Source organism: Ranitomeya imitator, chromosome 4, assembly GCF_032444005.1.
Source record: "Ranitomeya imitator isolate aRanImi1 chromosome 4, aRanImi1.pri, whole genome shotgun sequence".
In the NCBI taxonomy this organism is placed as follows: Eukaryota; Metazoa; Chordata; class Amphibia; order Anura; family Dendrobatidae; genus Ranitomeya; species Ranitomeya imitator.
This window is the reverse complement of record NC_091285.1, coordinates 428,210,054-428,236,971: the sequence shown is the minus strand read 5'-3', so window position 1 is coordinate 428,236,971 and position 26,918 is coordinate 428,210,054. Positions and strand designations below refer to the sequence as shown.

General features: G+C 43.3%; 1 protein-coding gene across 4 annotated transcripts in view; it reads left to right on the top strand.

Moving 5' to 3' along the window:
- LOC138676328 (zinc finger protein 189-like) overlaps positions 1 to 26,608 on the top strand; it is a 50,409-nt gene extending 23,801 nt beyond the window's left edge. For 2 of the 4 annotated variants that reach the window (XM_069765514.1, XM_069765513.1), the window contains exons 5-6: positions 4,054 to 4,263; positions 25,159 to 26,608. In XM_069765514.1, coding sequence (XP_069621615.1) covers positions 4,054 to 4,263; positions 25,159 to 25,628 — 680 coding nt within the window. In that variant the 3' untranslated portion in view covers positions 25,629 to 26,608. Of the gene's footprint in view, positions 1 to 4,053; positions 4,264 to 12,398; positions 12,790 to 13,264; positions 14,387 to 25,158 lie in introns of those variants that run through there. The other 2 variants (XR_011320774.1, XM_069765515.1) reach the window with 2 other exon arrangements.
- Positions 26,609 to 26,918: the final 310 nt, after the last annotated feature.

Here is a 26,918-nt window from a genome sequence, read left to right as displayed (position 1 = left end):
AGGTCCCTGGTCATTGGACCCTTCCTAGTCTAAAATTACCAGCCTGCAGCCGCCCAGAAGTGGAGCAACACATTAGATACGCCAGTTCTGACATTTTGTATGGCTCATCCCAATTGCCCTGGTGCGGTGGCAATGGGGTTTATGGTAGTTTGAGTTTAATGTCAGCTGTGAATTGTCAAAAATCCCATCTGCCATGAAACCCTGGTTTTAGTAATGTCAAAAAAAAAATACACTGACAGAAAAATACATTTTATTTGAAAAAATCACTCCCCTACACTGTCCCTTGTTCACCAATTTATTTTGGGGGAAAAAAATCCACGCAGGTCCTATGTAGTTCACCAACTTCGTTAAAGTCCACAAATGAAAACCTGAAAAACATAAAAAGATAGAAATAGTGAAAAGACACCGTCCCTCGTTCTCAAATTTATTAGAAAACAAAAAGTTCCCATACAGGTCCGACGTACTTCATGGTATTTCCACTATGATCCCCGAATACGACGTCTAAAGGCTATGGAGCCTTGTTCAAAGACTGAAGCTCCATAGACAGTAGCACCAGGCACCCTGGGTCCTGCTGTGCTTCTCGAGTCCCGGCAGCTGTGATGTGCGGGGACGTCAGTATCTACACCGCTCATCAGAGTCGCTGAGTCACGCTACCCTCTGTATAGTGCAGTGTTTCCCAAACTCCAGTCCTCACGGACCCCAACAGGTCATGTTTTCAGGATTTCCTTAGTATTGCACAGGTGATGGAAGTATTAGGAGTTCTCTCACTTGTGCAGCACTATGGAAATCCTGAAAACATGACCTTTTGGGATCCGTGAGGACTGGAGTTTGGGAAACACTGGTATAGTGGCTCAATAGTAAAATGGCCACATATAGTGCTCCACAGTATAATGGCTCCATATTCTACCCCAGAGTATAATGGTCCCATATAGTGCATCACAATATAATGTACCCCATGTAGTGCATTCTGATATATGTCTAATCCCCCCCCACCCATCCTGGTATATGTTTCCCATATACGGTAGTCACTGCAAAAGAAAAGAAACTATACGCTTCTACACACTTTGCCTCAGCGACGTTCACTTCTGTGTCAATGTGTTCAGAGCACAGCAGCTTGTTGATTTCCCTGCTGTGCTCTGAACACTTCGGCTGTGAGCGGAGATCGCAGCCTGTACTGTAATACTGACAGGCTGTGATCACTTCTCCAACTCCGGACCTCTGTTCCCCGGCACGTCCTCCCTCAGTCATCTCCTGTCATCACACGCACTGAGCAGTATACACTTCGGGCTACACAAAGATGGCGCTGATCTCTTCTGACAGCTGTAACCTGGGCAGCCCACAGCGCGTGCGTAGGTCACAGCTAGAGGCAGGAGGAGCAACCTCAATACTAGACATGCGACCGCAGTCTCTTATGCCCAGGGGCTGCCATATTTGAGCTGTTGTGGTCAGACACTTACACACCAGCAAATGGCAGTTCCCAGTGGCTGAAGTAAAAATTGATAACTGCAAAAATATTAAAGTAGTATATTTTAATTTTGTATGAAAATAATTGATTTATGTAATCAATTAATACAAAATTAAAAATCGCCGCACCTTCCCTTTTAAAAGGTTGCAATGGTCATCCACCTTTGATTGCTGTTGGTTGAGCACTATTCCTTCTGACTCTCCCAAAGACACAGGAAAGATATATATCTTGGTACCGTGTTAGCCAGTAGATAGAAAAATATTTAGAATTGACAGTCCTCAGTGGTTGATACCTTTTTAATGGCTAACTGAAAAGATGGTAACAAATTGCAAGCTTTCGAGACTACAAAGGTCTCTTCATCAGGCAAAGACTAAAACAAATTCTGAAGAATCACATATTTATGCACAACATAGCACAGAAAAAAAAAAGGGGGGAAAGCTAAGCCATCAGATACAATCGTATATGTTCCAACCCAATGGATAGGGATGAACAACTTGGTCGCCTCAGACCTTTTTGAATCAGGGCTACCATCCAAGAACAATTGAAAACCAGATTACAAGAGCCACCAGAATATCAAGGAATCACCTGCTACATTACAAAGCTAAAGAAGAAAACAACCGAGTAGCTCTAGTAGTTACCTACAATCCAAATCTGGAGGTGCTAAGGGGAGCTGCACGGAAATTACAACCTTTACTACAAAAAGATGCCCGCTTACAATCCATTTTTCCAGACCCCCCCCCCCCCCCCACTACTGTGTTTTAGGTAGCCCCCAAATCTATAGAAGCATCATTGTCAGAAGCTCCCTTAAACATTCAAACATGAAACACGAAAATTGAACTGCATTACTGCACTAGAAATATGAAAAATGAGAGCGTTTAGCGCATAAAAATGGCCAATTTTATGTGTACCTGGTAGCCACTTTACGGCATCTCTCTTATACCAGGTCCTAAACTTGCCTTTCCTCGCTGAGAATAAACGTCTCCATCTGAATGGGTACCGGTTTCACAGGTACCCATTCAGATGGAGACGTTTATTCTCAGCGAGGAAAGGCAAGTGTAGGACCTGGTATAAGAGAGATGCCGTAAAGTGGCTACCAGGTACACATAAAATTGGCCATTTTTATGCGCTAAACGCTCTCATTTTTCGTATTTCTAGTGCAGTAATGCAGTTCAATTTTCGTGTTTCATGTTTGTATGTTTTAGCGCTGCAGTGTGCTGCCTTATTTAATTGACTATATATGAGTTGGCGACTCTAGGTTCAGCACCTGTTCACACTTAGTTTATGTTTGTATGTGACGGTCAGTCTTTTGATATGTCAGAAGCTCCCTGTCCTCTCCAACAGCTGCAGGTACCTTTCCTTGCAACCAGAAAAAATGTAAAACCTGTCCATTTATAATGACCACGGACAAGATAAAGATCCTCAATTCACATCAGGACTACAAGATACCAGGTATTTTCAGCTGCAACACTTCTAATGTGGTGTACCTAATTATTATTTATACTAAATGTCCAACTGGGGGTCTGTATGTGGGAGAGACAGGGCAAAAGCTTAGAACAAGAATGAATTCTCACTGCCACACAATAAGAGATAAAAGAATGGATCTACCTGTGGCAACACATTTTTTCTCCCAAATCATAACATCATGGACATGAAATTACTTGTGTTAAAAGGGAGCTTCAAATCTAAGATAGACAGAAGAGTATGGGAATATAAACTGATGACGACTGTTGACAGCCTTAGTGGAGGAATGAATGTGTCGCATGGATTTATGTCTTTTTACATCAACTAAGGAACTTGCCCCTCAGACTATGAGGGGTCATCACAACAGAGACCCTAATCAGAGGACAATAAAACATTCCTCTAAGAGCTGGCCCAATATTTATGGGCATAACTGTTTATCACTCATGGTAATTCTGCTTCATGTCACCTGTCTTATCCATGGTTTTCCCACTTTTTTTTTTTCTCTGTGCTATGTTGTGCATAAATATGTGATTCTTCAGAATTTGTTTTAGTCTTTGCCTGATGAAGAGACCTGTGTAGTCTCGAAAGCTTGCAATTTGTTACCATCTTTTCAGTTAGCCATTAAAAGGTATCAACCACTGAGGACTCAATTCTAAATATTTTTCTCCCATTGACATGCATGTTCAGCAATTTTGTGGGGAAAAGGAAAAAAGCCACTGCCATATTCCGTATTAGGGCTCATACTCACCTGCGAGAAACTCGGATGAGTCTCGCATGTTAATACCCGGCGCTGCTGCCGGCACTCAGATCGGAGCGTGCGGCTGCATAGGAATACATGCATCTGCACGCTCCGCTCCTGAGTGCCGGGAATTGACATGCGAGACTCATCCGAGTTTATCGCAGGTGAGTATGAGCCCATAGAGACGAGGCGGGCTAGCCCCACACACATTATTCAGCTGCTCTTGTTGATTTGGTCAAGTTCAACAAGCTTACACAGAATTTGTATTGGTGCCTTAGCAGTATGTAAGGCGGTCTGCACATCCACACAGTTCAGCACCTTATGAAGCGTATCATTGGTTTTGTCTTAATAAACACCTTAACCTGCTCTTAATATTCCAATTTTACAGAGTCAAGAGGTGAGCTGTCGAAAACTAACATGCCTCACTCTCTGAATAAAGATAAACATGATGTGACCGCGGCTTTCATGAAGGAAGAGAAATCAAGCCTAATACAAAAGGAACATAAGTGTTATGAAAGTGAATTCTTCCCAAATTACTATGTTGATTCGCAAGCATCGCCGAGTATAAAACAAGAGACTTGTGAAAATCTCTCTGCAGGTGAGGAACTGCGCGTACCTATATGTGGCATGAATAAACTTAAAACTAATCTGTCCGTGGGATCAACACTCCTAAGGCCCCTTTCACACATCGTTTTTTTTTCTCATAGACTTGTATTAGCGACGGATGGCCTCATGTTTCATCTGTCGTTCGCCGGATCCGTCGAAAATTGTTTGTCCGGTGCAAATGGACAAAGTAACTTTTTTTGTGTCCGTCGAAAAAACGGACAGCAACGCAACCGCGCCGTCCATCGTTTGCTAGAATGGAAGCCTATGGTGCCGGTTCCGTCAGCTGACGGAATGCAGCGATGGATTCCGTTTTTTTTAACTGATCATGCTTCGATCCAAATAGCCAGATCCGCTAGTCTGATCCATCCAAAAAACGGATCCGTCGCATCAGTTTTTCACAATCTGCGGCGGATCCGTCGAGCCAACGGATTGTGACTGACTGCAAAAAACTGATGTGTGAAAGGGGACTAAGATGTCTACATAGGCAACGTTCATAGAAAGCTGAGAAAAAGAATACTTTGATATATGCAATCTGATGGCTTATTCCAGAGAAATTTTTCCTCATATGTAAATAAACTGTTAATATCTATGCTCAGGACATAGATCTCCTGGTGAGTGCCTCCAGAGATGATTTTAGAAACGAGGCGCTACCAGTGTGAGACATACAATGACTGACAGTCTGCCACCCTGATCACACTGCAAAGTTGTGTGTGATTACAACTAACACTTCTTTAGTTTCCATCTCGTAGGCAGCTTGTGTGAGTGGAAGGACGCTACAGCAGATCTGGTCTTTGTCTTATTACAAACACATCTGCAACTATCCTCATAGTGCTCTCAACTCAGCTGTTCTGACTCACTCACGCGCACCAGCACACATGCTGATTCCCAGAAAGCTGGTAATCAGCACAGCTCTGCAATAGATCTGACAGCAAAATTTACCTGAATACCCATTGTAAGAAAGCAGAAGGTAAAGTTAGGGCTGTGGAGTTGAAATTATGGAGTCAGAGTCCGTGTCATGGAAACTGAGGAGTTGGAGGTTTGGCTTACCGACTCCATAGCCCTGGGTAAAGTATCCAGGCAGATATGTGTCACCATGGTGTTTGACCTTGGTAATGTAAAGTCTTGATCAGTAACACTAGGTTACTGAGAGAGTTTCAATTTGACTGAATTTTGGGTCCGGGATTTAGGAGCAGCCATGAGATTCTGGGTGGAAAAGATGTTCCCATAATCCAGCTGGGCCTAATTACAGCAGCTGGGTTTGCTCAGAAGTGTGTTTTTTGTTCTGGAGCTGAACACATTTAAACTCTGGAGCTGATACATCCTGAAATGCTGAGATCGGTGAGGCTGCTATAGTTAACTTGTTTCATTGTGCCTGAAGGAGAGACTGTTGGGCTATGTGCACACCTTGCCGATTTGTTGCAGATCCGCAGAATTTTTTCCTCGTGGAATTGCACCAGATCCGCAAAGGAGTAATCAATAGTGATGAGCGAATATACTCGTTACTCGAGATTTCTCGAGCATGCTCGGGGGTCCTCCGAGTATTTTTTAGTGCTCGGAGATTTCCTTTTTCTTGCTGCAGCTGAATGTTTTACATCTGTTAGCCAGCATAAGTACATGTGGGGGTTGCCTGGTTGCTAGGGAATCCCCACATGTATTAATGCTGGCTAACAGACGTAAATCATTCAGCTGCGGCAAGAAAAACTAAATCTCCGAGCACTAAAAAATACTCGGGAGACCCGAGCGTGCTCGGGAAATCTCGAGTAACGAGTATATTCGCTCATCACTAGTGCTCAAGTAATGTTAGTGGGAATCCAGAATTGGTGTGCACATGCTGCAGAAACTTCTGCACTGATTCACAGCGTTTTATTTTCTGCAGCATGTCAATTCTTTTTGCGGATCTGCAGCATTTCTGCACCCATTGACTTACATTGAGTCAGTCAAATAGACTGCGGATTTGCTGTGTATTAGTGTGCTCCGGTTCTCATTGCGGCATCGGTGCCGTGAATGAGAGCACAAACTCCAGTGAACTCTCAGTGATGCACTGCAGGAGCATCCAACCTGCAGTGGCCAGATCTTACAGCATAGTGGATGGGATTTCAAGAAATCCCATGTTAACATCGTCGGCTTTCCCTCTACTGGTTATTAAAATCATATGGTAGCCCACGCAATTTTTTAAAAACTGTTTTGAAAAATAAACAGATATTGCATTTCATGCAGATTTCTGACAGATGCTTTTCTGTTGCAGCGTATGTAGGTTATGTTAATGCTCCTACATAGACTGGTGTGTGTGTCTTTATTTAATATTAATGAGGGTATCTGGCTGAAGAGGTTGAACAAGGAATTGACATCAGAATTCTTTTTTTTTTTTTTTTTTTAATATCTCTTTATTTAGCTCTATGGATTTACAAAAACGCATGAAAATCCGCATCAAAACCGCTTGGATTTTCAACTGCGTTTTCTGCCAAGAGAGGTAGAAACCGGTCAGAATTTTACACAAGCAAATCCGCAACGTGCGCACATAGCCTAAGGGTATGTGCGCATGTTGCAGATTTGCTTGTGTAAAATTCTATTTGGATTCTGCCTCTCTTGGCAGAAAATGCAGTTGAAATTCCGCTCGGTTTTGATGCGGATTTGTATACGTTTTGTACGGTAAATAAAGATATATTATTTAACAAAAAAAAGAATTGTGATGTAATTTCCTTTTCCAACCTCTTCTTTTTCGTTCTCCATTGAAGACCATAATATTAGATACCATGTTCAAATATAATGTTTACACACACAAAGAAAATATAAGTGAATATATATACAGCACAGACCAAAAGTTTGGACACACCTTCTCATTTAAAGATTTTTGTGTATTTTCATGACTATGAAAATTGTACATTGACACTGAATGAATATAAGACGTAATTTCAGTTGTTTCACACTTTTTTGTTAAGTATATAATGCCACATGTGTTAATTCATAGTTTTAATGCCTTCAGGGTGAATGTACAATTTTCATAGTCATGAAAACACAGAAAAATATTTAACTAAGAGGGTGTGTCCAAACTTTTGGTCTGCACTATGTGTGTATGTACAGTGGGGCAAAAAAGTATTTAGTCAGTCAGCAATAGTGCAAGTTCCACCACTTAAAAAGATGAGAGGCGTCTGTAATTTACATCATAGGTAGACCTCAACTATGGGAGACAAACTGAGAAAAAAAAATCCAGAAAATCACATTGTCTGTTTTTTTATAATTTTTTTTGCATATTATGGTGGAAAATAAGTATTTGGTCAGAAACAAACAATCAAGATTTCTGGCTCTCATAGACCTGTAACTTCTTCTTTAAGAGTCTCCTCTTTCCTCCACTCATTACCTGTAGTAATGGCACCTGTTTAAACTTGTTATCAGTATAAAAAGACACCTGTGCACATACTCAAACAGTCTGACTCCAAACTCCACTATGGTGAAGACCAAAGAGCTGTCAAAGGACACCAGAAACAAAATTGTAGCCCTGCACCAGGCTGGGAAGACTGAATCTGCAATAGCCAACCAGCTTGGAGTGAAGAAATCAACAGTGGGAGCAATAATTAGAAAATGGAAGACATACAAGACCACTGATAATCTCCCTCGATCTGGGGCTCCACGCAAAATCCCACCCTGTGGGGTCAGAATGATCACAAGAACGGTGAGCAAAAATCCCAGAACCACTCGGGGGGACCTAGTGAATGAACTGCATAGAGCTGGGACCAATGTAACAAGGTCTACCATAAGTAACACACTACGCCACCATGGACTCAGATCCTGCAGTGCCAGACGTGTCCCACTGCTTAAGCCAGTACATGTCCGGGCCCATCTGAAGTTTGCTAGAGAGCATTTGGATGATCCAGAGGAGTTTTGGGAGAATGTCCTATGGTCTGATGAAACCAAACTGGAACTGTTTGGTAGAAACACAACTTGTCGTGTTTGGAGGAAAAAGAATACTGAGTTGCATCCATCAAACACCATACCTACTGTAAAGCATGGTGGTGGAAACATCATGCTTTGGGGCTGTTTCTCTGCAAAGGGGCCAGGACGACTGATCCGGGTACATGAAAGAATGAATGGGGCCATGTATCGTGAGATTTTGAGTGCAAACCTCCTTCCATCAGCAAGGGCATTGAAGATGAAACGTGGCTGGGTCTTTCAACATGACAATGATCCAAAGCACACCGCCAGGGCAACGAAGGAGTGGCTTCGTAAGAAGCATTTCAAGGTCCTGGAGTGGCCTAGCCAGTCTCCAGATCTCAACCCTATAGAAAACCTTTGGAGGGAGTTGAAAGTCCGTGTTGCCAAGCGAAAAGCCAAAAACATCACTGCTCTAGAGGAGATCTGCATGGAGGAATGGGCCAACATACCAACAACAGTGTGTGGCAACCTTGTGAAGACTTACAGAAAACGTTTGACCTCTGTCATTGCCAACAAAGGATATATTACAAAGTATTGAGATGAAATTTTGTTTCTGACCAAATACTTATTTTCCACCATAATATGCAAATAAAATGTTAAAAAAAACAGACAATGTGATTTCTGGATTTTTTTTTCTCAGTTTGTCTCCCATAGTTGAGGTCTACCTATGATGTAATGATGTAAATTACAGACGCCTCTCATCTTTTTAAGTGGTGGAACTTGCACTATTGCTGACTGACTAAATACTTTTTTGCCCCACTGTATATGTATATGTGTATGTGTATATGTGTGTATATATATATATATATATATATATATATATATATATATATATATATATATATATATATATATATATATATATATATAATCTCTATATGTGTATGTGTATCTCTATTATACTAGATGGTGGCCCGATTCTAGCGCATCGGGTATTCTAGAATATGCATGTCCACGTAGTATATTGCCCAGCTACGTAGTATGTTGCCCAGCCACGTAGTATATTGCCCAGCCACGTAGTATTTTACCCTTCGCCACGACAGCACCCACTTTGAGAGAGGGACCCGCCCATAGGAACAGGAAACCTACAGAGACAAAAGGGCGGCCCCCCTCTCCTCCTCAGATGGTTTCCTGTTCCTATCGGAAATCCCGGATTCCTACAGAGGAGGTGGTTGGAGCACCTCCAGGATTACCTGAAGCCTATGCACCCGCCTGTGTGGTTCCTGTGGGGACAGCAGGGGCTGCGGCATCAGAAGCAGCGGCGGGGGAGTCACTGCATGCATCCTCCCCCCTCGTCTGGCACTATCCGGCAGGTTCCAGGCGATGGAGTCCGGCCTGTGGAGGAGGCAGGTGTGAGGAGATTAACAGCGTCGCTGGCGGCTGACAGAGGCGGCTGCATCGCGCGGGTAAGTCCGCGCTGATTCATTGAACCGGAAGTGATTGGTACACTTCCGGTTCGCGGCAGGAGCGCTCCTGAGAGAAAAAAAAAATGATGACTGTGCTTTACAAATACAGGCCGGGGACGCTGAGCTAATCGCTCATCATGCTGTCCCCTGCACATGAGGAGCTTCCACCAGCGGTGGATGATAGCGCTGAGAAGAGCAGCGCTAGATCGTCAGCAAAGAGGAGTGGTCGTTCCATGCCAGGATCTGACACACCAGGAGTAAGACGAGGAGTAGAGATGTGGATCTACTCACACCCCACACAGCGTCTCCACCTCCAAGACCGGTATGATAGCTTCACTGGGTGTGTGTCTAAAATCCTCTACCTATAAGCTGATCCCTTCCTTCTCTGCCTCTTCCCTTAGGCTAAGAAGACCAGCAAATCTAAGCATAAGCAGTGTGCCCTGTGTATGCAACCCTTGCCCGACACGTATCCCAAGAGGTTGTGTCAGAACTGTATAAAACAGACTTTACAGGATGAGGCGGCTGTTACTGCCACAAACATCCGGTCCATAATAAGACAGGAGATCCAGTCTCTCAGATCAAAATCTCTAAAAACAAAACAAAACATGGAAGTAAGCGCCTCTCTCCCGTCTCCAGTTCAGAGTCTGAAGAGGGCCTAATCCGATCCTCTAATACTTCAGGATCATCCCCCAACTCTTCCGAGGATGAAGGCGGAACATGTTTTCCTGTTGACAGCATAGACAACCTTGTAAAGTCCGTTAGGAATACTATAGGGTGTCCAGATACTAAGGAGGTCAGGTCGGTTTAGGATATAATGTTTGCTGGACTAGGCCAGAAAAAACGGCGTGCCTTCCTGGTCATTACCGCTGTTAAGGACATTGTTAGGAAGGAATGGGACAAACAGGGGAAAGGGTTTCTCCCATCATCTTCTAAAAGGCGTTACCGCCAAATCCTCATCACTAAAGGGGTATGGTCCAAAGTCCCTAAAGTGGATGCGGCGGTGGCATCAACCTCAAAACAATCTTCCCTTCCGGTAGAAGACGCAGGAGTTTTACTAGATCCACTAGATCGTAAAACGGAAGCTCTCCTCAAGAGATCTTTGGAGACAAACACAGGAGCCTTTAAACCAGCAATATCGGGCACGTGCACAGCTAGGTCTCTACTAGTCCGGGTAGACCAGCTGGAGCAGCAAGTAAAAGGCAAGGTCACGAGAGAAAAAATTCTCCAAACTGTGCCACTGATTAGGAGTGCTGCAGCATTTTTAGCCGACGCTTCAGCGGACTCCCTCTGTTTGGCAGCGAGGTCAGCAGGTCTGGTCAACGCGGCTCGTCGAGCCCTCTGGCTGAAAGGATGGAAGGGGGGTGCACAATCAAAATCCAGATTATGTTCAATCACGTGCCAGGGTGAGTTCCTGTTTGGCAAGGTTCTGGATGACCTACTGAATAAAGCAGGAGAGAGAAGGAAGGGCTTTCCTAAACAGTTTCTTCCTTCTTATAGGAGAGCGTTTAGGAGACGGCCATTTAACAGGAGGAGGCCGTACGAGCCACAGAAAGACCGTTGGGAGACAAAGGAAACAAAACCGAAAGGTGCCTTATATAGTAACCCTGAAACATCTAGACGTGGTAGATACCATCAGTAGAGAGATCCCAGTTGGTGGAAGACTGAAATATTTTTATCATCAATGGGAAAACATAACCTCAAATCAGTGGATCCTTCATCTAATAAAATCTGGACTAAGATTAGATTTCTTTAAATTGCCACAGGATAACTTTGTCATAACATCACTGAAAGCGCCGGAACAACAATAAGCGCTTCAGTTAGAAATTCTGAGCCTTTTGGCTAAGAATGTTCTCTGTTGTGAATTCTGCTTTTGGGCTCCCTCCGGTGGTTATAGGTGGTAATGCAGTTGTCCCTGGATTGCAGTCCTGGTCAGGTGTATCTGCTGATTGCAGTTCTGACTGGGGTATTTAGGTGTGCAGGATTCATTAGTCCTTGCCAGTTGTCCATGGTTTTGGGAGGTGTTGGACCTCTGTCTGGTTCCTCCTGCTTTGCTGCCAAATCAGCAAAGATAAGTGTCTGGTTTTGTTTCTGTGGCGCTTGATAATTCAGTGCTATTCATTTGTTTTTTCTTGTCCAGCTTAGATTGTGTCAGTATTTTCTCAGTCTTGTTGGATTCTCAGGAGTTGCAGATATACGTTCCACGTCTTTAGTTAGATGGTGGAATTTTTTGTATTATCTGCTGTGGATATTTTTGGAAGGGTTTTAATACTGACCGCTTAGTATTCTGTCCTATCCTTTCCTATTTAGCTAGAGTGGCCTCTTTTGCTAAATCCTGTTTTCTGCCTGCGTGTGTCTTTCCTCTCCTACTCACAGTCAATATTTGTGGGGGGCTGCCTATCCTTTGGGGTTCTGCTCTGAGGCAAGGTAGAATTCCTATTTCCATCTATAGGGGTATTTAGTCCTCCGGCTGTGTCGAGGTGTCTAGGGTTTGTTAGGCACACCCCACGGCTACTTCTAGTTGCGATGTTAGTTCAGGATTTGCGGTCAGTACAGTTTCCACCTACTCCAGAGAAAGTTTCATGCAGCTCCAAGGTCACCGGATCATAACCGTTCTCATCGAAGTACCAAGAAATCAGGAAGGGAGAGGATTTTATTCCCCTTTATTTCTGGTTTCAAAACCAGATGGTACTTTTCGTACTATAATAAATCTAAAGAAACTAAATTCCTTTTTATATGATCACACCTTTAAAATAGAATCAATAAGATCTACTATTAAACTTTTGTTTCCTAGGTGCTTTATGACGGGTCTGGATTTAAAGGATGCATACTATCATCTTCCAATTCATACAGAGCACCAACAATATCTCATATCTCAGAGTGGCAGTAAACCTACAAGGCCGGATCCGTCACTTCCATTTTACGGCCATGCCATTCGGCCTTTCTATGGCTCCTCGAGTTTTCACGAAAGTCATGCTGGAGGTGATGGCTTATCTACGTCATCAGGACACGCTAATTGTGCCCTATTTAGATGATTTCCTAATAATTGGTAATTCAGCATCTCAATGTGAAAAACACTTGTCTAATACCATTTCATCATTACAGGCTTTAGGTTGGATTGTAAACTTCAAAAAATCCAGGCTGCATCCAGAAACTCTTCAGTCCTTGGACCAGTCTTGGACTCTGTAAGTCAAAAATGTCTCTTACCAGAATCCAAAAAATCAACCATAATTTCAAAAGTCACTATGGCAAGATCTAGTCCTCATATGTCCCTTAGAGATGCCATGTCTCTCTTAGGCTCACTCTCCTCCTGCATTCCTGCGGTTCAATGGGCCTAATACCATACTAGGGCCTTACAACACCAGATACTTCATGCTCAATCACATTGCCAGGGTCATCTAAACACAAAAATCACTTTATCTGATGACATGCTTCAATCACTTCTTTGGTGGTTAAATAAGGACCATTTGTCCAGAGGAGTCTCATGGACAATTAGGTCTTCTAAATTACTCACTACTGATGCAGGCCCAGAAGGGTGGGGGGGCCCATCTGGACCAAAATATAGCTCAAGGTCGCTGGAGTTCTTTAGAGATTCAGCAGTCCTCAAACTGGAAGGAACTAAATGCAGTTTATTATGCCTTGAATTTTTTCCTTCCCAAGCTCCGAGGGTCTCATGTCAAAATCCTGTCGGACAACACAACAGTCGTCGCATATTTAAATCGGCAAGGCGGAACGCGATTGGGAAGTCTGATGTGCTCAGCGGCAGACATCTTCGATCTAGCAGAACCCAATTTACTTTCACTCTCGGCTCTCCATATCAGAGGAGTAGAAAACTTAAAAGCCGACTTCCTAAGTCGCCATACGCTTCACCAGGGAGAATGGACTCTCAATCCTCGGATATTCAGGAGCATAGTAGACATATGGGGTCTTCCGCAGATAAATTTATTTGCAACCAGGAACAACAGGCAGGTACCGATGTTTGCATCCCTGAGTGTGGCAGATCATCCGGATATAGTAGACTAGCTCCAGTATCCATGGAAATACGATCTGGCCTACGCTTTCCCACCAATGATGCTACTCCCATTGGTTATCAAGAAAGTAAGAGAAGAAAAAGCAAAAGTGATATTAATAGCTCCATTTTGGCCAAAGAGACCCTGGTTCTCCTGTCTTCGAGCGATGTCAGTTTGCGATCCCTGGATTCTGCCATTGACACCAGACCTCTTGTCTCAGGGTCCATTCTACCATCCACGAGTAAAGGGCCTCCACCTTACGCGGGGAACTTGAGAGGCAAATACTAACATTAAGAGGGTTCTCTCAAGAACTAATCAACACATTACTGTTAAGTAGGAAAAAATCCACAACTCTAATCTATAGCAGAGTAGGGAGAAAATTCCTCAACTTCTATACGGAACCCTTCTCTGGCAAGGTTCCTATTAACGCCATCCTTGAATTTTTACAAAAAGGTCATGAGATGGGTTTATCGGTTAATACTTTGAGAGTTCAAGTGTCTGCCTTGGGAGCCCTCTATAGTGCTAACATAGCTGGTAATAGATGGATAGCAAGATTTGTTAGAGCATGTGAAAGGTGTACACCGGTTCATGTCCCACGTCTATCACCCTGGGACTTGAATCTAGTCCTAGATGCCTTAACTGGACCTCCTTTTGAGCCTTTACATTCTATCCCTCTAAAAAATATTACATACAAGGTAGCTTTATTGATAGCCTTAACTTCTGCCAGAAGAGTGGGAGACATCCAGGCCCTTTCCATAGACCCTCTTAATGACATATCAGGACAGGGTAGTTCTCAAACCAGATCCATCATATCTCCTTAAAGTAGCAACAAAATACCATAGATCTCAGGAAATTTTTCTACCTTCCTTTTATGATAATCCACTAAATCCAGAGGACGAGAAGCTACATCTGTTGGATGTAAAAAGAGCAGTTCTAAGCTACATAGAGAGAACCCAGTCCTGGAGACAGAGTAGGGCTCTGTTTGTATCTTTTCAGGGTCACCGAAAAGGCTACGGGGTCACAAAAGCTACCTTGTCCCGTTGGATCAGAGATGCTATCTATCTTGCATACTTGTCAAAAGGCAAAGATCCTCCAGAGGGAGTAAAAGCACATTCAGCTCGGGCTGTATCATCCTCGTGGGCGGAGAATAAAGACATCTCAATCGAGCTCATATGTAAGGCCGCAACCTGGTCGACGCCTTCAACTTTCTATAGACATTTTAGACTTGATCTGTCTTCTGCATCTGACTTGGCATTCGGGAGAGCCGTCCTTAGTACGGTAATTCCACCCAGGTGAAGGTTCTCTGTAAATCTCTCAAAGTGGGTTCTGTCGTGGCGAAGGGTAAAAAGCAGGATTACTTACCGGTAATGCCCTTTTAATGAGCCACGACAGCACCCTGTCACTTCGCACCCTAGTAAATATGTATAGTTATTAATGCAAAATATTCCCATGGGTGAATATAGATATGATAAAATGTACTAACAATTACAGATATATACTAATTTAACAACGGCGGTTCCTCTCGTACTCTGAAAAACAATTGAGGAGGAGAGGGGGGGGGCCACCCTTTTGTCTCTGTAGGTTTCCTGTTCCTATGGGCGGGTCCCTCTCTCAAAGTGGGTGCTGTCGTAGCTCATTAAAAGGGCATTACCAGTAAGTAATCCGGCTTATTGCCCAGCGACGTAGTATATTGCCCAGCTACGTAGTATATTGCCCAGCCACGTATGTAACAGGTTAAAAAATAAACATACTCACCTTCTGAAGGGCCCCTTGTAGTCCTCTCGCCTGTGTGCGGTGCACGTGGCAGCTTCCGGTCCCAGGTTTGGTATGAGCGCAGGACCTGTGATGACGTTGCGGTCATATGACCGTGATGTCATGGCAGGTCCTTCTCGCATAGCATCCTTAGCACCGGAACCTGCCGCTTGCACTGCCAAGGACAGGATGACACGTCGGAGGGTGAGAATAACGTTTTTTTTATTATTATTATTTGTAACAGTAGATCTTTTTACTATTGATGCTGCATACGCAGCATCAATAGTAAAAAGTTGGTCACACAGGGTTAATAGCTGCGTAACCGGAGTGCGTTACACCGCAGCATAACGCGGTCCATTAGCGCTGCCATTAACCCTGTGTGAGGGCTGACTGGAGGGGAGTACGGAACAGGCACTGACTGCGGGGAGGAAGGAGCAGCCATGTTGCCGCCGGACTGCGCCCGTCACTGATTGGTCGTGGGCGTTTTGCCACGACCAATCAGCGACTTGGATTCCATGACAGACAAAAAGACGGAAGTGACCCTTAGACAATTATATAGTAGATCAGCCGGATACCCTCATTAATAAAATGGTACATAAAGAGTTTAATAACATTGGGTCCCCCTATAAAATCGAACCAGCAAAGGCTAGGCAGGCAGCTTTGGGCTGATATTAATAGCCTGGGAAGGGGCCATGTGTATTGGCACCCCACCAGGCTAAAAACATCAGCTCTCAGCCGCCCCAGAAATGCTGCATCTTATAGATGCAACAATTCTGCATTTTATAGATGCACCAATTCTGCCATTTAGACTCGTTCTTCCCAAATGCCTTGTAGCGGTGGCAAGTGGGGTAATATTTGTGGGGTTGATGTCACCTTTGTATTGTCCGGTGACAACAAACCCACGGCTTAGTAATGGAGAAGTGTCTATAAGACCTCTATCCATTAATAATCCTATAGTTATATGGTAAATAAAGACACAGCCAGAATAAAATCCTTTAATTGACATAATCACACAGACTCCTTTTATTGAATCTTAATTTACCATACTAACTGCATCGCCTAATCCCCGAATCCCTCGAGCTTCAGTAACAAAAATAAAGTAATAAAGCAATATAAATACTCCCTGTCTGCCGTAGTCCATTTACCGAGTGTCCAATGACGATTTCCCTTGTCGGTGATACACTGCAGGAGCTATTAGCTCCTGTAACTGTAACATTGAGAGTTCACCGGAGTTCGTGCTCTCACTTACGGCACCGCTGCGCAGTGATACACTACGGGAGGGATCAGAAAAAATGCTGCTGATCTGCAACAAATCCGCAACGTGTGCACATAGCCTAACTGTTTACAATAACATAGTAAACATGCCGCTGTATGTTTTCAAGAATTTCCAACTCTTTTCTTCTTTTTCACTCCACGCAGTCAGATGATGGGTGTATCTCAACCCTGAACTCTATAGGTAGAAGTCATCCTGTCAGTCAGAAGATATGTAGTATAATTCTGCTCCAGTATTCACCCTTAGGCTTTTTGGCTTATTGATGCGCTCACCAGCATCTCCGATTACGTACACTTAATCATGTTCTTTTGAATGCGCAGATGGAAGTGGGGCTAAATGTAAGCCCCTATCATCTGTAACTTGACTGTTTCTATAGAAGTGTAGCAGGTTTTTTTTCTCCTTACAAGCTGGATTAGGTAAGGACATATTAGGGCATTCTGAGAGTCTCCCTACTAAACAACAGTGCTGATGAGTGGGACAAGGAAGATAACCCCAGTGATGACCTAGGAACTTCAATAAGTAGTATCCAGGGAAGGGGATGCTTGAACACATCATGGAAATTTCTGGGCAGACAGTCCTGCAGAAACGGGTCATGACCCAAGCGTTTCAGCATCTAAAGTACCAAAGGCCTAATGTTTTAGTGGCTTTATGCTGACCACTTTATTACATGTAATAATTTGGGCTTTTTATTTTGTCCATTTCAGTTACAGATGGTAGTTTTAGGTAAAGCGCAGTTAAAATACATTATAAAGAATGGTTGTGTAATACTAATACTAGGAACAGCTTGCATAAAATTACTTTGCCCACAATGCAAAGGTTGCTTCTGAAACCTGATTTATGTTTATAGATGGAAAATGTATTATTAGAGGGGAAATAATTAAAATTGTAAACCCCAGGCACAATAAATACCTATTAAACATACATTGCAAATAAAAGATGTGCCAAAGGGTGATTTGGGTCTGATATCTGAAATCTCTAGCTCTGAGGATGATGAACTGGATATCTTTCTACGGCTGGGGTCACACTTGCAAGTGCAATGCGAGAAACTCGCACGGGCACAGCCGCCGGCACTCGGGACCGGAGCGTGCAGCTGCATGTATTTCTATGCTGCTGAACGCTCCTGTCCCGAGTTCTGGTGGCAGTGCTGGGTATTGATGTGAAAAACTTGTGCGAGTTTCTTGCATTGCACTTGCAAGAGTGATCCCGGCCAAAGCAGGGAACTAAACTCGAACTCTTTTTCTTTAGGTGGTGGAAAGGGGAGCAAAGTTTTTGATTTATCAAAATACAAAGTGAATAGATAAAATAGAAATCTAAATATTTAATGTGATCACCCTTTTTACCTTCAAAACAGCATCAAAGCATCAATTCTTCTAGGTACACTACTTGTACACCATTTTTGAAGGAGGTTTTTAAAGGGGGATTGTTCCAAACATCTTGGAGAACAAACTACACATCTATGGATATAGGTTTTTGTAAATCCTTCTGTCTCCTCTTATTATCTCAGACAGACTGATTGATGTTGAAATCATGGCTCTGAGGAGGCCATATCATCACTTCCAGGATTCTGTATTCTTTATACTGCAGACAGTTCTTAATGACATTTGCTTCATTTGGGGTCGTTGTCCTGCTGCAGAGTATATTTGGAGCCAATCTGATGCCTCTCTGATGGAATTGCATGATGGATAAAAATTAGTAATGAGAGAGTATACTCGTTACACGGGTTTCTCCGAGCACGCTCGGGTGATCTCCGAGTATTTGGATGTGCTCGGAGATTTAGTTTCTGTCACCGTAGCTTCATGATTTGCAGCTGCTAGCCAGCCTGAGTATATGTGGGATTGCCTGTTTGTTAGGAAATCCCCACATGTATTGAGGCTGTCTAGCAGCTGCAAATCATGATCCTATGGCGACAGAAACGTGCTCGGAGATTTAGTTTCTGTCACCGTAGCTTCATGATTTGCAGCTGCTAGCCAGCCTGAGTATATGTGGGATTGCCTGTTTGTTAGGAAATCCCCACATGTATTGAAGCTGTCTAGCAGCTGCAAATCATGATGCTATGGCGACAGAAACTAAATCTCCGAGCACATCCAAATACTCAGCGATCACCCAAGCATGCTCAGGAAATCTCAAGTAACGAGTATACTCGTTCATCACTAATAAAAATCTGGCTGTATTTTTCTACATTGAAGACATCAACAAATGGGCAATGTTGAGGACCATAGGCACGCAGCAGGTATGCACATGATTCTGGACAACTTCAACATTGGAAATTGTCCAGCCATGCCATTAAAGCAAAACTTGCAGCAACCAGTGGGACATGGGTGTAACTGCCTACTGTTTTGGAGAAGTCTGTCCTGGAGTCCTGTGGTTCTTATTCTTTGGTCAGTCTCACTTTATACATGCTATATTTAAGTTATGTGCACAAGTTACGTTTTTGGACGCGCGGAATTGCACCAAATCCGCAATGTAGTGCACAACCAATGTTAATCTATGTGAATACAGAATTGGTGTACACATGCTGCGGAAAAATCCACACGGATTCGCAGTGTTTTGTTTTCCGAAGCATGTCAATTCTTTTTGTGGATCTGCAGAGTTTCTGCACCCATTGACTTCCATTGAGTCAGTCAAATCCGCAGCAAAACCACAGGTGTAAAAAGATTTGCAGATTTGTTGCGGATGTTAGTGCGAAAAACGCTGCAGAAAGGAAGGAGGAAGAGTGTGTGGGCGGAGGAGAATGTATGTGTGGAGAAGATGTGCATGTCTGTGTGCGGGTGTATGTGTGTCAGCGGGTGTGTGCACGGCTGTGTGTGGGTGTGCGGGTCTGTGTGTAGGCAGGCATCGTCCGATGGGACTACTAGTCCCATCCGGCTATGTCTGCTGTCACAGAACAGTGACCGCATTAGCCAATAATGGCATAGTAGTCCCATCATCCGGCTACTGTTGAATATTAGAAGAAAAAAACATATTTACATATACACATACAGTACATACACATACACATAGAGTACATACTTACCAAACAGCTAATCCCCGACGCCCTCGATTGCCTGAAAAAAAAACAAACCACCCAATACTCCCTGTTCGTATGCAATCCATTTACCGAGTGTCCCAATGATCTCCCGTGTAGAGCTGTCACATCAGGAGATGTGAACGCTTTACATTGACTCCGATGATACAGTGACAGGAGGTATCCACCTGCACTGTATAACTCCGCCGCCTAGAGGTCACCGTTGTTCATCCTGTCACTTGAGGCACTGCTGCATGAGATAATTAGTGCCGTAAAGTGAGAGCATGATCTCCCATGAACTACAGTGCAGGAGTATTAGTAACATAGTTAGTAAGGCCGAAAAAAGACATTTGTCCATCCGGTTCAGCCTATATTCCATCATAATAAATCCCCAGATCTACGTCCTTCTACAGAACCTAATAATTGTATGATACAATATTGTTCTGCTCCAGGAAGACATCCAGGCCTCTCTTGAACCCCTCGACTGAGTTCGCCATCACCACCTCCTCAGGCAAGCAATTCCAGATTCTCACCGCCCTAACAGTAAAGAATCCTCTTCTATGTTGGTGGAAAAACCTTCTCTCCTCCAGACGAAAAGAATGCCCCCTTGTGCCCGTCACCTTCCTTGGTATAAACAGATCCTCAGCAAGATATTTGTATTGTCCCCTTATATACTTATACATGGTTATTAGATTGCCCCTCAGTCGTCTTTTTTCTAGACTAAATAATCCTAATTTCGCTAATCTATCTGGGTATTGTAGTTCTCCCATCCCCTTTATTAATTTTGTTGCCCTCCTTTGTACTCTCTCTAGTTCCATTATATCCTTCCTGAGCACCGGTGCCCAAAACTGGACACAGTACTCCATGTGCGGTCTAACTAGGGATTTGTACAGAGGCAGTATAATGCTCTCATCATGTGTATCCAGACCTCTTTTAATGCACCCCATGATCCTGTTTGCCTTGGCAGCTGCTGCCTGGCACTGGCTGCTCCAGGTAAGTTTATCATTAACTAGGATCCCCAAGTCCTTCTCCCTGTCAGATTTACCCAGTGGTTTCCCATTCAGTGTGTAATGGTGACATTGATTCCTTCTTCCCATGTGTATAACCTTACATTTATCATTGTTAAACCTCATCTGCCACCTTTCAGCCCAAGTTTCCAACTTATCCAGATCCATCTGTAGCAGAATACTATCTTCTCTTGTATTAACTGCTTTACATAGTTTTGTATCATCTGCAAATATCGATATTTTACTGTGTAAACCTTCTACCAGATCATTAATGAATATGTTGAAGAGAACAGGTCCCAATACTGACCCCTGCGGTACCCCACTGGTCACAGCGACCCAGTTAGAGACTATACCATTTATAACCACCCTCTGCTTTCTATCACTAAGCCAGTTACTAACCCATTTACACACATTTTCCCCCAGACCAAGCATTCTCATTTTGTGTACCAACCTCTTGTGCGGCACGGTATCAAACGCTTTGGAAAAATCGAGATATACCACGTCCAATGACTCACCGTGGTCCAGCCTATAGCTTACCTCTTCATAAAAACTGATTAGATTGGTTTGACAGGAGCGATTTCTCATAAACCCATGCTGATATGGAGTTAAACAGTTATTCTCATTGAGATAATCCAGAATAACATCCCTCAGAAACCCTTCAAATATTTTACCAACAATAGAGGTTAGACTTACTGGCCTATAATTTCCAGGTTCACTTTTAGAGCCCTTTTTAAATATTGGCACCACATTTGCTATGCGCCAATCCTGCGGAACAGACCCTGTCGCTATAGAGTCCCTAAAAATAAGAAATAATGGTTTATCTATTACATTACTTAGTTCTCTTAGTACTCGTGGGTGTATGCCATCCGGACCCGGAGATTTATCTATTTTAATCTTATTTAGCCGGTTTCGCACCTCTTCTTGGGTTAGATTGGTGACCCTTAATATAGGGTTTTCATTGTTTCTTGGGATTTCACCTAGCATTTCATTTTCCACCGTGAATACCGTGGAGAAGAAGGTGTTTAATATGTTAGCTTTTTCCTCGTCATCTACAACCATTCTTTCCTCACTATTTTTTAAGGGGCCTACATTTTCAGTTTTTATTCTTTTACTATTGATATAGTTGAAGAACAGTTTGGGATTAGTTTTACTCTCCTTAGCAATGTGCTTCTCTGTTTCCTTTTTGGCAGCTTTAATTAGTTTTTTAGATAAAGTATTTTTCTCCCTATAGTTTTTTAGAGCTTCAATGGTGCCATCCTGCTTTAGTAGTGCAAATGCTTTCTTTTTACTGTTAATTGCCTGTCTTACTTCTTTGTTTAGCCACATTGGGTTTTTCCTATTTCTAGTCCTTTTATTCCCACAAGGTATAAACCGCTTACAGTGCCTATTTAGGATGTTCTTAAACATTTCCCATTTATTATCTGTATTCTTATTTCTGAGGATATTGTCCCAGTCTACCAGATTAAGGGCATCTCTAAGCTGGTCAAACTTTGCCTTCCTAAAGTTCAGTGTTTTTGTGACTCCCTGACAAGTCCCCCTAGTGAAAGACAGGTGAAACTGTACAATATTGTGGTCGCTATTTCCTAGATGCCCGACCACCTGCAGATTTGTTATTCTGTCAGGTCTATTAGATAGTATTAGGTCTAAAAGTGCTGCTCCTCTGGTTGGATTCTGCACCAATTGCGAAAGATAATTTTTCTTGGTTATTAGCAGAAACCTGTTGCCTTTATGGGTTTCACAGGTTTCTGTTTCCCAGTTAATATCCGGGTAGTTAAAGTCCCCCATAACCAGGACCTCATTATGGGTTGCAGCTTCATCTATCTGCTTTAGAAGTAGACTTTCCATGGTTTCTGTTATATTTGGGGGTTTGTAACAGACCCCAATGAGAATTTTGTTACCATTTTTCCCTCCATGAATTTCGACCCATATGGACTCGACATCCTCATTTCCTTCGCTAATATCCTCCCTTAAAGTGGACTTTAGACAAGACTTTACATAGAGACAAACCCCTCCTCCTCTCCGATTTTTACGATCCTTTCTAAACAGACTGTAACCCTGTAAGTTAACTGCCCAGTCATAGCTTTCATCTAACCATGTCTCGGTTATTCCCACTATGTCAAAGTTACCTGTAGATATTTCTGCTTCTAGTTCTTCCATCTTGTTTGTCAGGCTTCTGGCGTTTGCGAGCATGCAGTTTAGAGGATTTTGTTTTGTTCCAATCTCCTCGCTGTGGATTGTTTTAGAAATGTTCTTACCTCCCTTCTGAGTATGTTTTCCTGGATCTTCTTTGTTCAAGTCTAATGTTTTTCTTCCCGTCCCCTCTTCTTCTAGTTTAACGCCCTCCTGATGAGTGTAGCGAGTCTTCTGGCGAATGTGTGTTTCCCAGGTTTGTTGAGGTGTAGTCCGTCTCTGGCGAGGAGTCCATCGTACAAGTAATTCACACCGTGGTCCAGGAATCCGAATCCTTGTTGTCTGCACCATCGTCTTAGCCAGTTGTTTGCATCAAGGATCCTTTTCCATCTCCTGGTGCCATGCCCGTCTACTGGAAGGATAGAAGAAAAAACTACCTGTGCATCCAGTTCCTTTACTTTCTTCCCCAACTCTTCAAAGTCTTTGCAGATTGTCGGTAGGTCCTTCCTTGCCGTGTCATTGGTGCGAACATGTATCAGAAGAAATGGGTGGACGTCCTTGGAGTTGAAGAGCTTTGGTATTATCTCCGGTCAGTGTATCATTGGAGGCCTGATGTGACAGCTCTACACGGGAGATCGTCGTGGGACACTTGCTGTTAAATGGACTACATCTGAACAGGGAGTATTTTTGTTGGTGTTTTATTTAATTTTTTTTGCTGGAGAACGACGTCGCAGGAAGTAGGCGTATAATAAATATGGGAAACTGTGTGGTGTTTTAATTCATTAAAAGACTTTATTTGGGCTGTGTCTTTATTTAACATGTAACAACTATAGGATTAGTAATGGAGAGGTGTCTTACTGACACCTCTCCATTATTAAGCCGTGGGCTTGATGTCACCTTACAATTCAAAGGTGATATCAACCCACAACTATTACTCCACTTGCCACCGCTACAGGGCAAATGAGAAGAGCGAGGCTAAGTGCCGAAATTGGCGTATCTTAGAGATGGGGCGGCTGAGAGCTGGTGTTTGTAGCCGGGGGGTGAGGGGCAATAGCCATAGCCCCTTCCTAGGCTATTAATATCAGCCGACAGCTGTCTGCATAGCATTTGCTAGTTACTAATTATAGGGGGACCCCACATCATTTTTGGGGGGGTTCCCCTATTTTAATAGCCAGTAAAGGCTAAGTATACAGCTGTGAGCTTATATTAAAGGGCCACTGTCACCCCCCTGCAGCCGTTATAAACTAAAAGAGCCACCTTGTGCAGCAGTAATGCCGCATTCTAACAAGGTGGCTCTTTTAGTTTTGTGTTCAGGTATTATTAAAATAAAGCGTTTTGAAACTCTGTAGAAATACCTCTCTTTGTCCACGGAGGCGGGTCTGAAGCCTCCTCTGTGAAGTGCCCAACAGCCGTCACTCACATCTTCTGGGGCGATGGTCGCCGCCCCCTGCGCGCTGTTTTCTTTTCAAATCTCCAGCCAGCTAGCAGGCAAGTTTCGTAGGTTGTTTCTTTCCCGGCGATTGCTATGAGCAGAAGGAGGAGGCGGCAGGATGAGCTCAGCTGAATAGCCAGAGGCTGGAAGGCAGGGGACGTGGGTGAGAGTCTGAGACACGCAGTGCACATGCCCAGGAATCCTAGCCCCGCACTGTGCATAATGCATAACACATTGCGGGGCAGGGATTCCCGAGGTGGGTGGCCGCACTGCCAGCACAGGCGCAGTCTGCAAGCCTGGCTGTGACGTCAGACAGCCAGAGCTTACTGCGCCTGCCCCACAAATATTTACACAGCGCCGGCGTTGGATTTGAAAAGAAATCAGCGCGCAGGGGGCGGCGACCATCGCCCCAGAAGATGTGAGTGACGGCTGTTGGGCACTTCACAGAGGAGGCTTCAGACCCGCCTCCGTGGACAAAGACAGGTGTTTCTGCAGAGTTTCAAAACGCTTTATTTTAATAATACCTGAACACAAAACTAAAAGAGCCACCTTGTTAGAATGCAGCATTACTGCTGCACAAGGTGGCTCTTTTAGTTTATAACGGCTGCAGGGGGTGACAGTGGCCCTTTAATAGCCTGGCAAGCTCCATGGGTATTTCTCCCTTGCCAGGCTATAAACATCGGCCCCCAGTCGCTGGCTTTCCCTCTCTGGTTCGGAAAATTGCGCGGGAGCTCACGCCATGTTTTTCCATTTTTTTTTTTTAATTAAACATATTGTGTTTAAGGCCAGGGTCACACTTGCGAGAAACTCGCACGAGTCTCGCCCCTCAATACCTGGCACTGCCGCCGGCACTCGGGACTGTATATATCAGTGAGAAATATCTGTGTGTCATATATTGGCATGTATAAACTTAATAGTAAACTATTGTTGGATTTTGGTTTTGTAGATGATGGGCCCACTAAGAGCCAGAAGAATGAGGATGAGTGCACATATCCAGATGCTCTTTATTTGGAAAATTATCCTAACATTTCAGAATCTGTCACTGAAGAATGTACAAGGAAAATAGATGAAACCAACAACCATTCAGGACATCCAATATTAAATGTGCTGGGTATTCACGATTTAGAAGGAGGCATTTGGGATGGATCTGATGAAATTGAAAGTAGAAAAAAGTGCTACTATTGTTTAGAGTGTGGAAAAAACTTTACTCGGAATTCATCTCTTATTGTCCACCAGAGAATACACACAGGGGAGAAGCTTTTCATGTGTACAGATTGTGGGAAGAGATTTGGACTGAAATCTTCATTGGTCAGGCACGTGAGGATTCACAACAAAGAACATTTTCCGTGTGTGACATGTGGGAGACGCTTCAGAGACTATTCTAAGTTTTTAGAACATCGGGCTCATCATCCCTAAGGGAAATTGCCCATTTCAGAATCCTAGCTATCAATGCGTTAGATTTCACATGTCCAAAGCTCTCATTAAGAAAATGTGCAAAACAAGTTACCGTTATCGTTATTCAGCATATTGTTGATTTGTAAGGACAAAAATTATTATTTATATCAGATGTGAAATAATTGCTTGATCCCACACTGAGTTTGTGTCAACATTTAAAAACTACCATGCCTGAATAATTATTTAGGTACTTGGTCATGTCTCCTGTGTTATAGTTGGGAATTAGACTAGAGTAAAACAATTTGCAGGAACCTGGTTCAGCGGCTACATCAGTACTCTATGGCAGCTGGATGTGATCACTGCCTACTGCCTGTCGGCATCCTCGATGACTCTCTCAGATTGGAGGCCTACTATTCAGAAGAGGCACCAAGGATTCAGATTGTCGTAGGCAAAGTACATTGCTCTAGTTTGGATGCCATGGAGTACCAACATGGCTACTGGGCCATGATCCTGTAAAAAATGTTCTCAACTCTATTAGGAATTTACAGTTTTCTATCATTTGATTCAATGTTTTAATGTCAAAAAGTTGGTTATATTTTTCTAAGATCCATGTAAATAAAGCTTGTGAGACCTGACAATCTTCCCCCATACAACTACTGATTGGCTGCGTTCTATAACTCTTATAGGAAACGTATTCATTTACTCTTTGGGATTGAGTGAAAGTTGGACCTACAGGCTCTCCAAACAAAAAACTTTACATATACAGCTCATTGTCTACCTCTTTGTTTCCCCTGACTGATCCAGTTCAAGTTATAATACATTTTTAATGTTAAGTAAAAGATTGTGGGCTACACTTATGTACAAGCATCACTGGTTGACTATAGTTATACTGTCGCAATAATGTGTTTTATGCCACTTTCAGATGAGCAGAATACTGACAGTTGTATAATGGACAATAGAACATTATAGGCTTCTGTGAATAAACTCCAGTTCCAATAAACTGTGTGAGGTCCAGGTGTTGTCTATAGTATGCGTACAAAATAATTGTCTGTATTAGGCTCATCTAAAAGCGACCGATGCCTGTTTGATAATTTACAATATCAAAATGGGAATTTACCTGATGTAGTCACAGTTGTCAGTACATTAAAGTTTTATGTAAAAAAGCTGTGTGATGCCGATATTTTTTCCATCATACATGTCGGCACCACGAGAGAGGGGATCCACCCATCAAGGACAGGAAACCTTCAAGATAAAAGGGGCGGCTCCTCTCTCCACATCAGTTGGTTTCCTGTCCTTGACAGGGAACCCTCA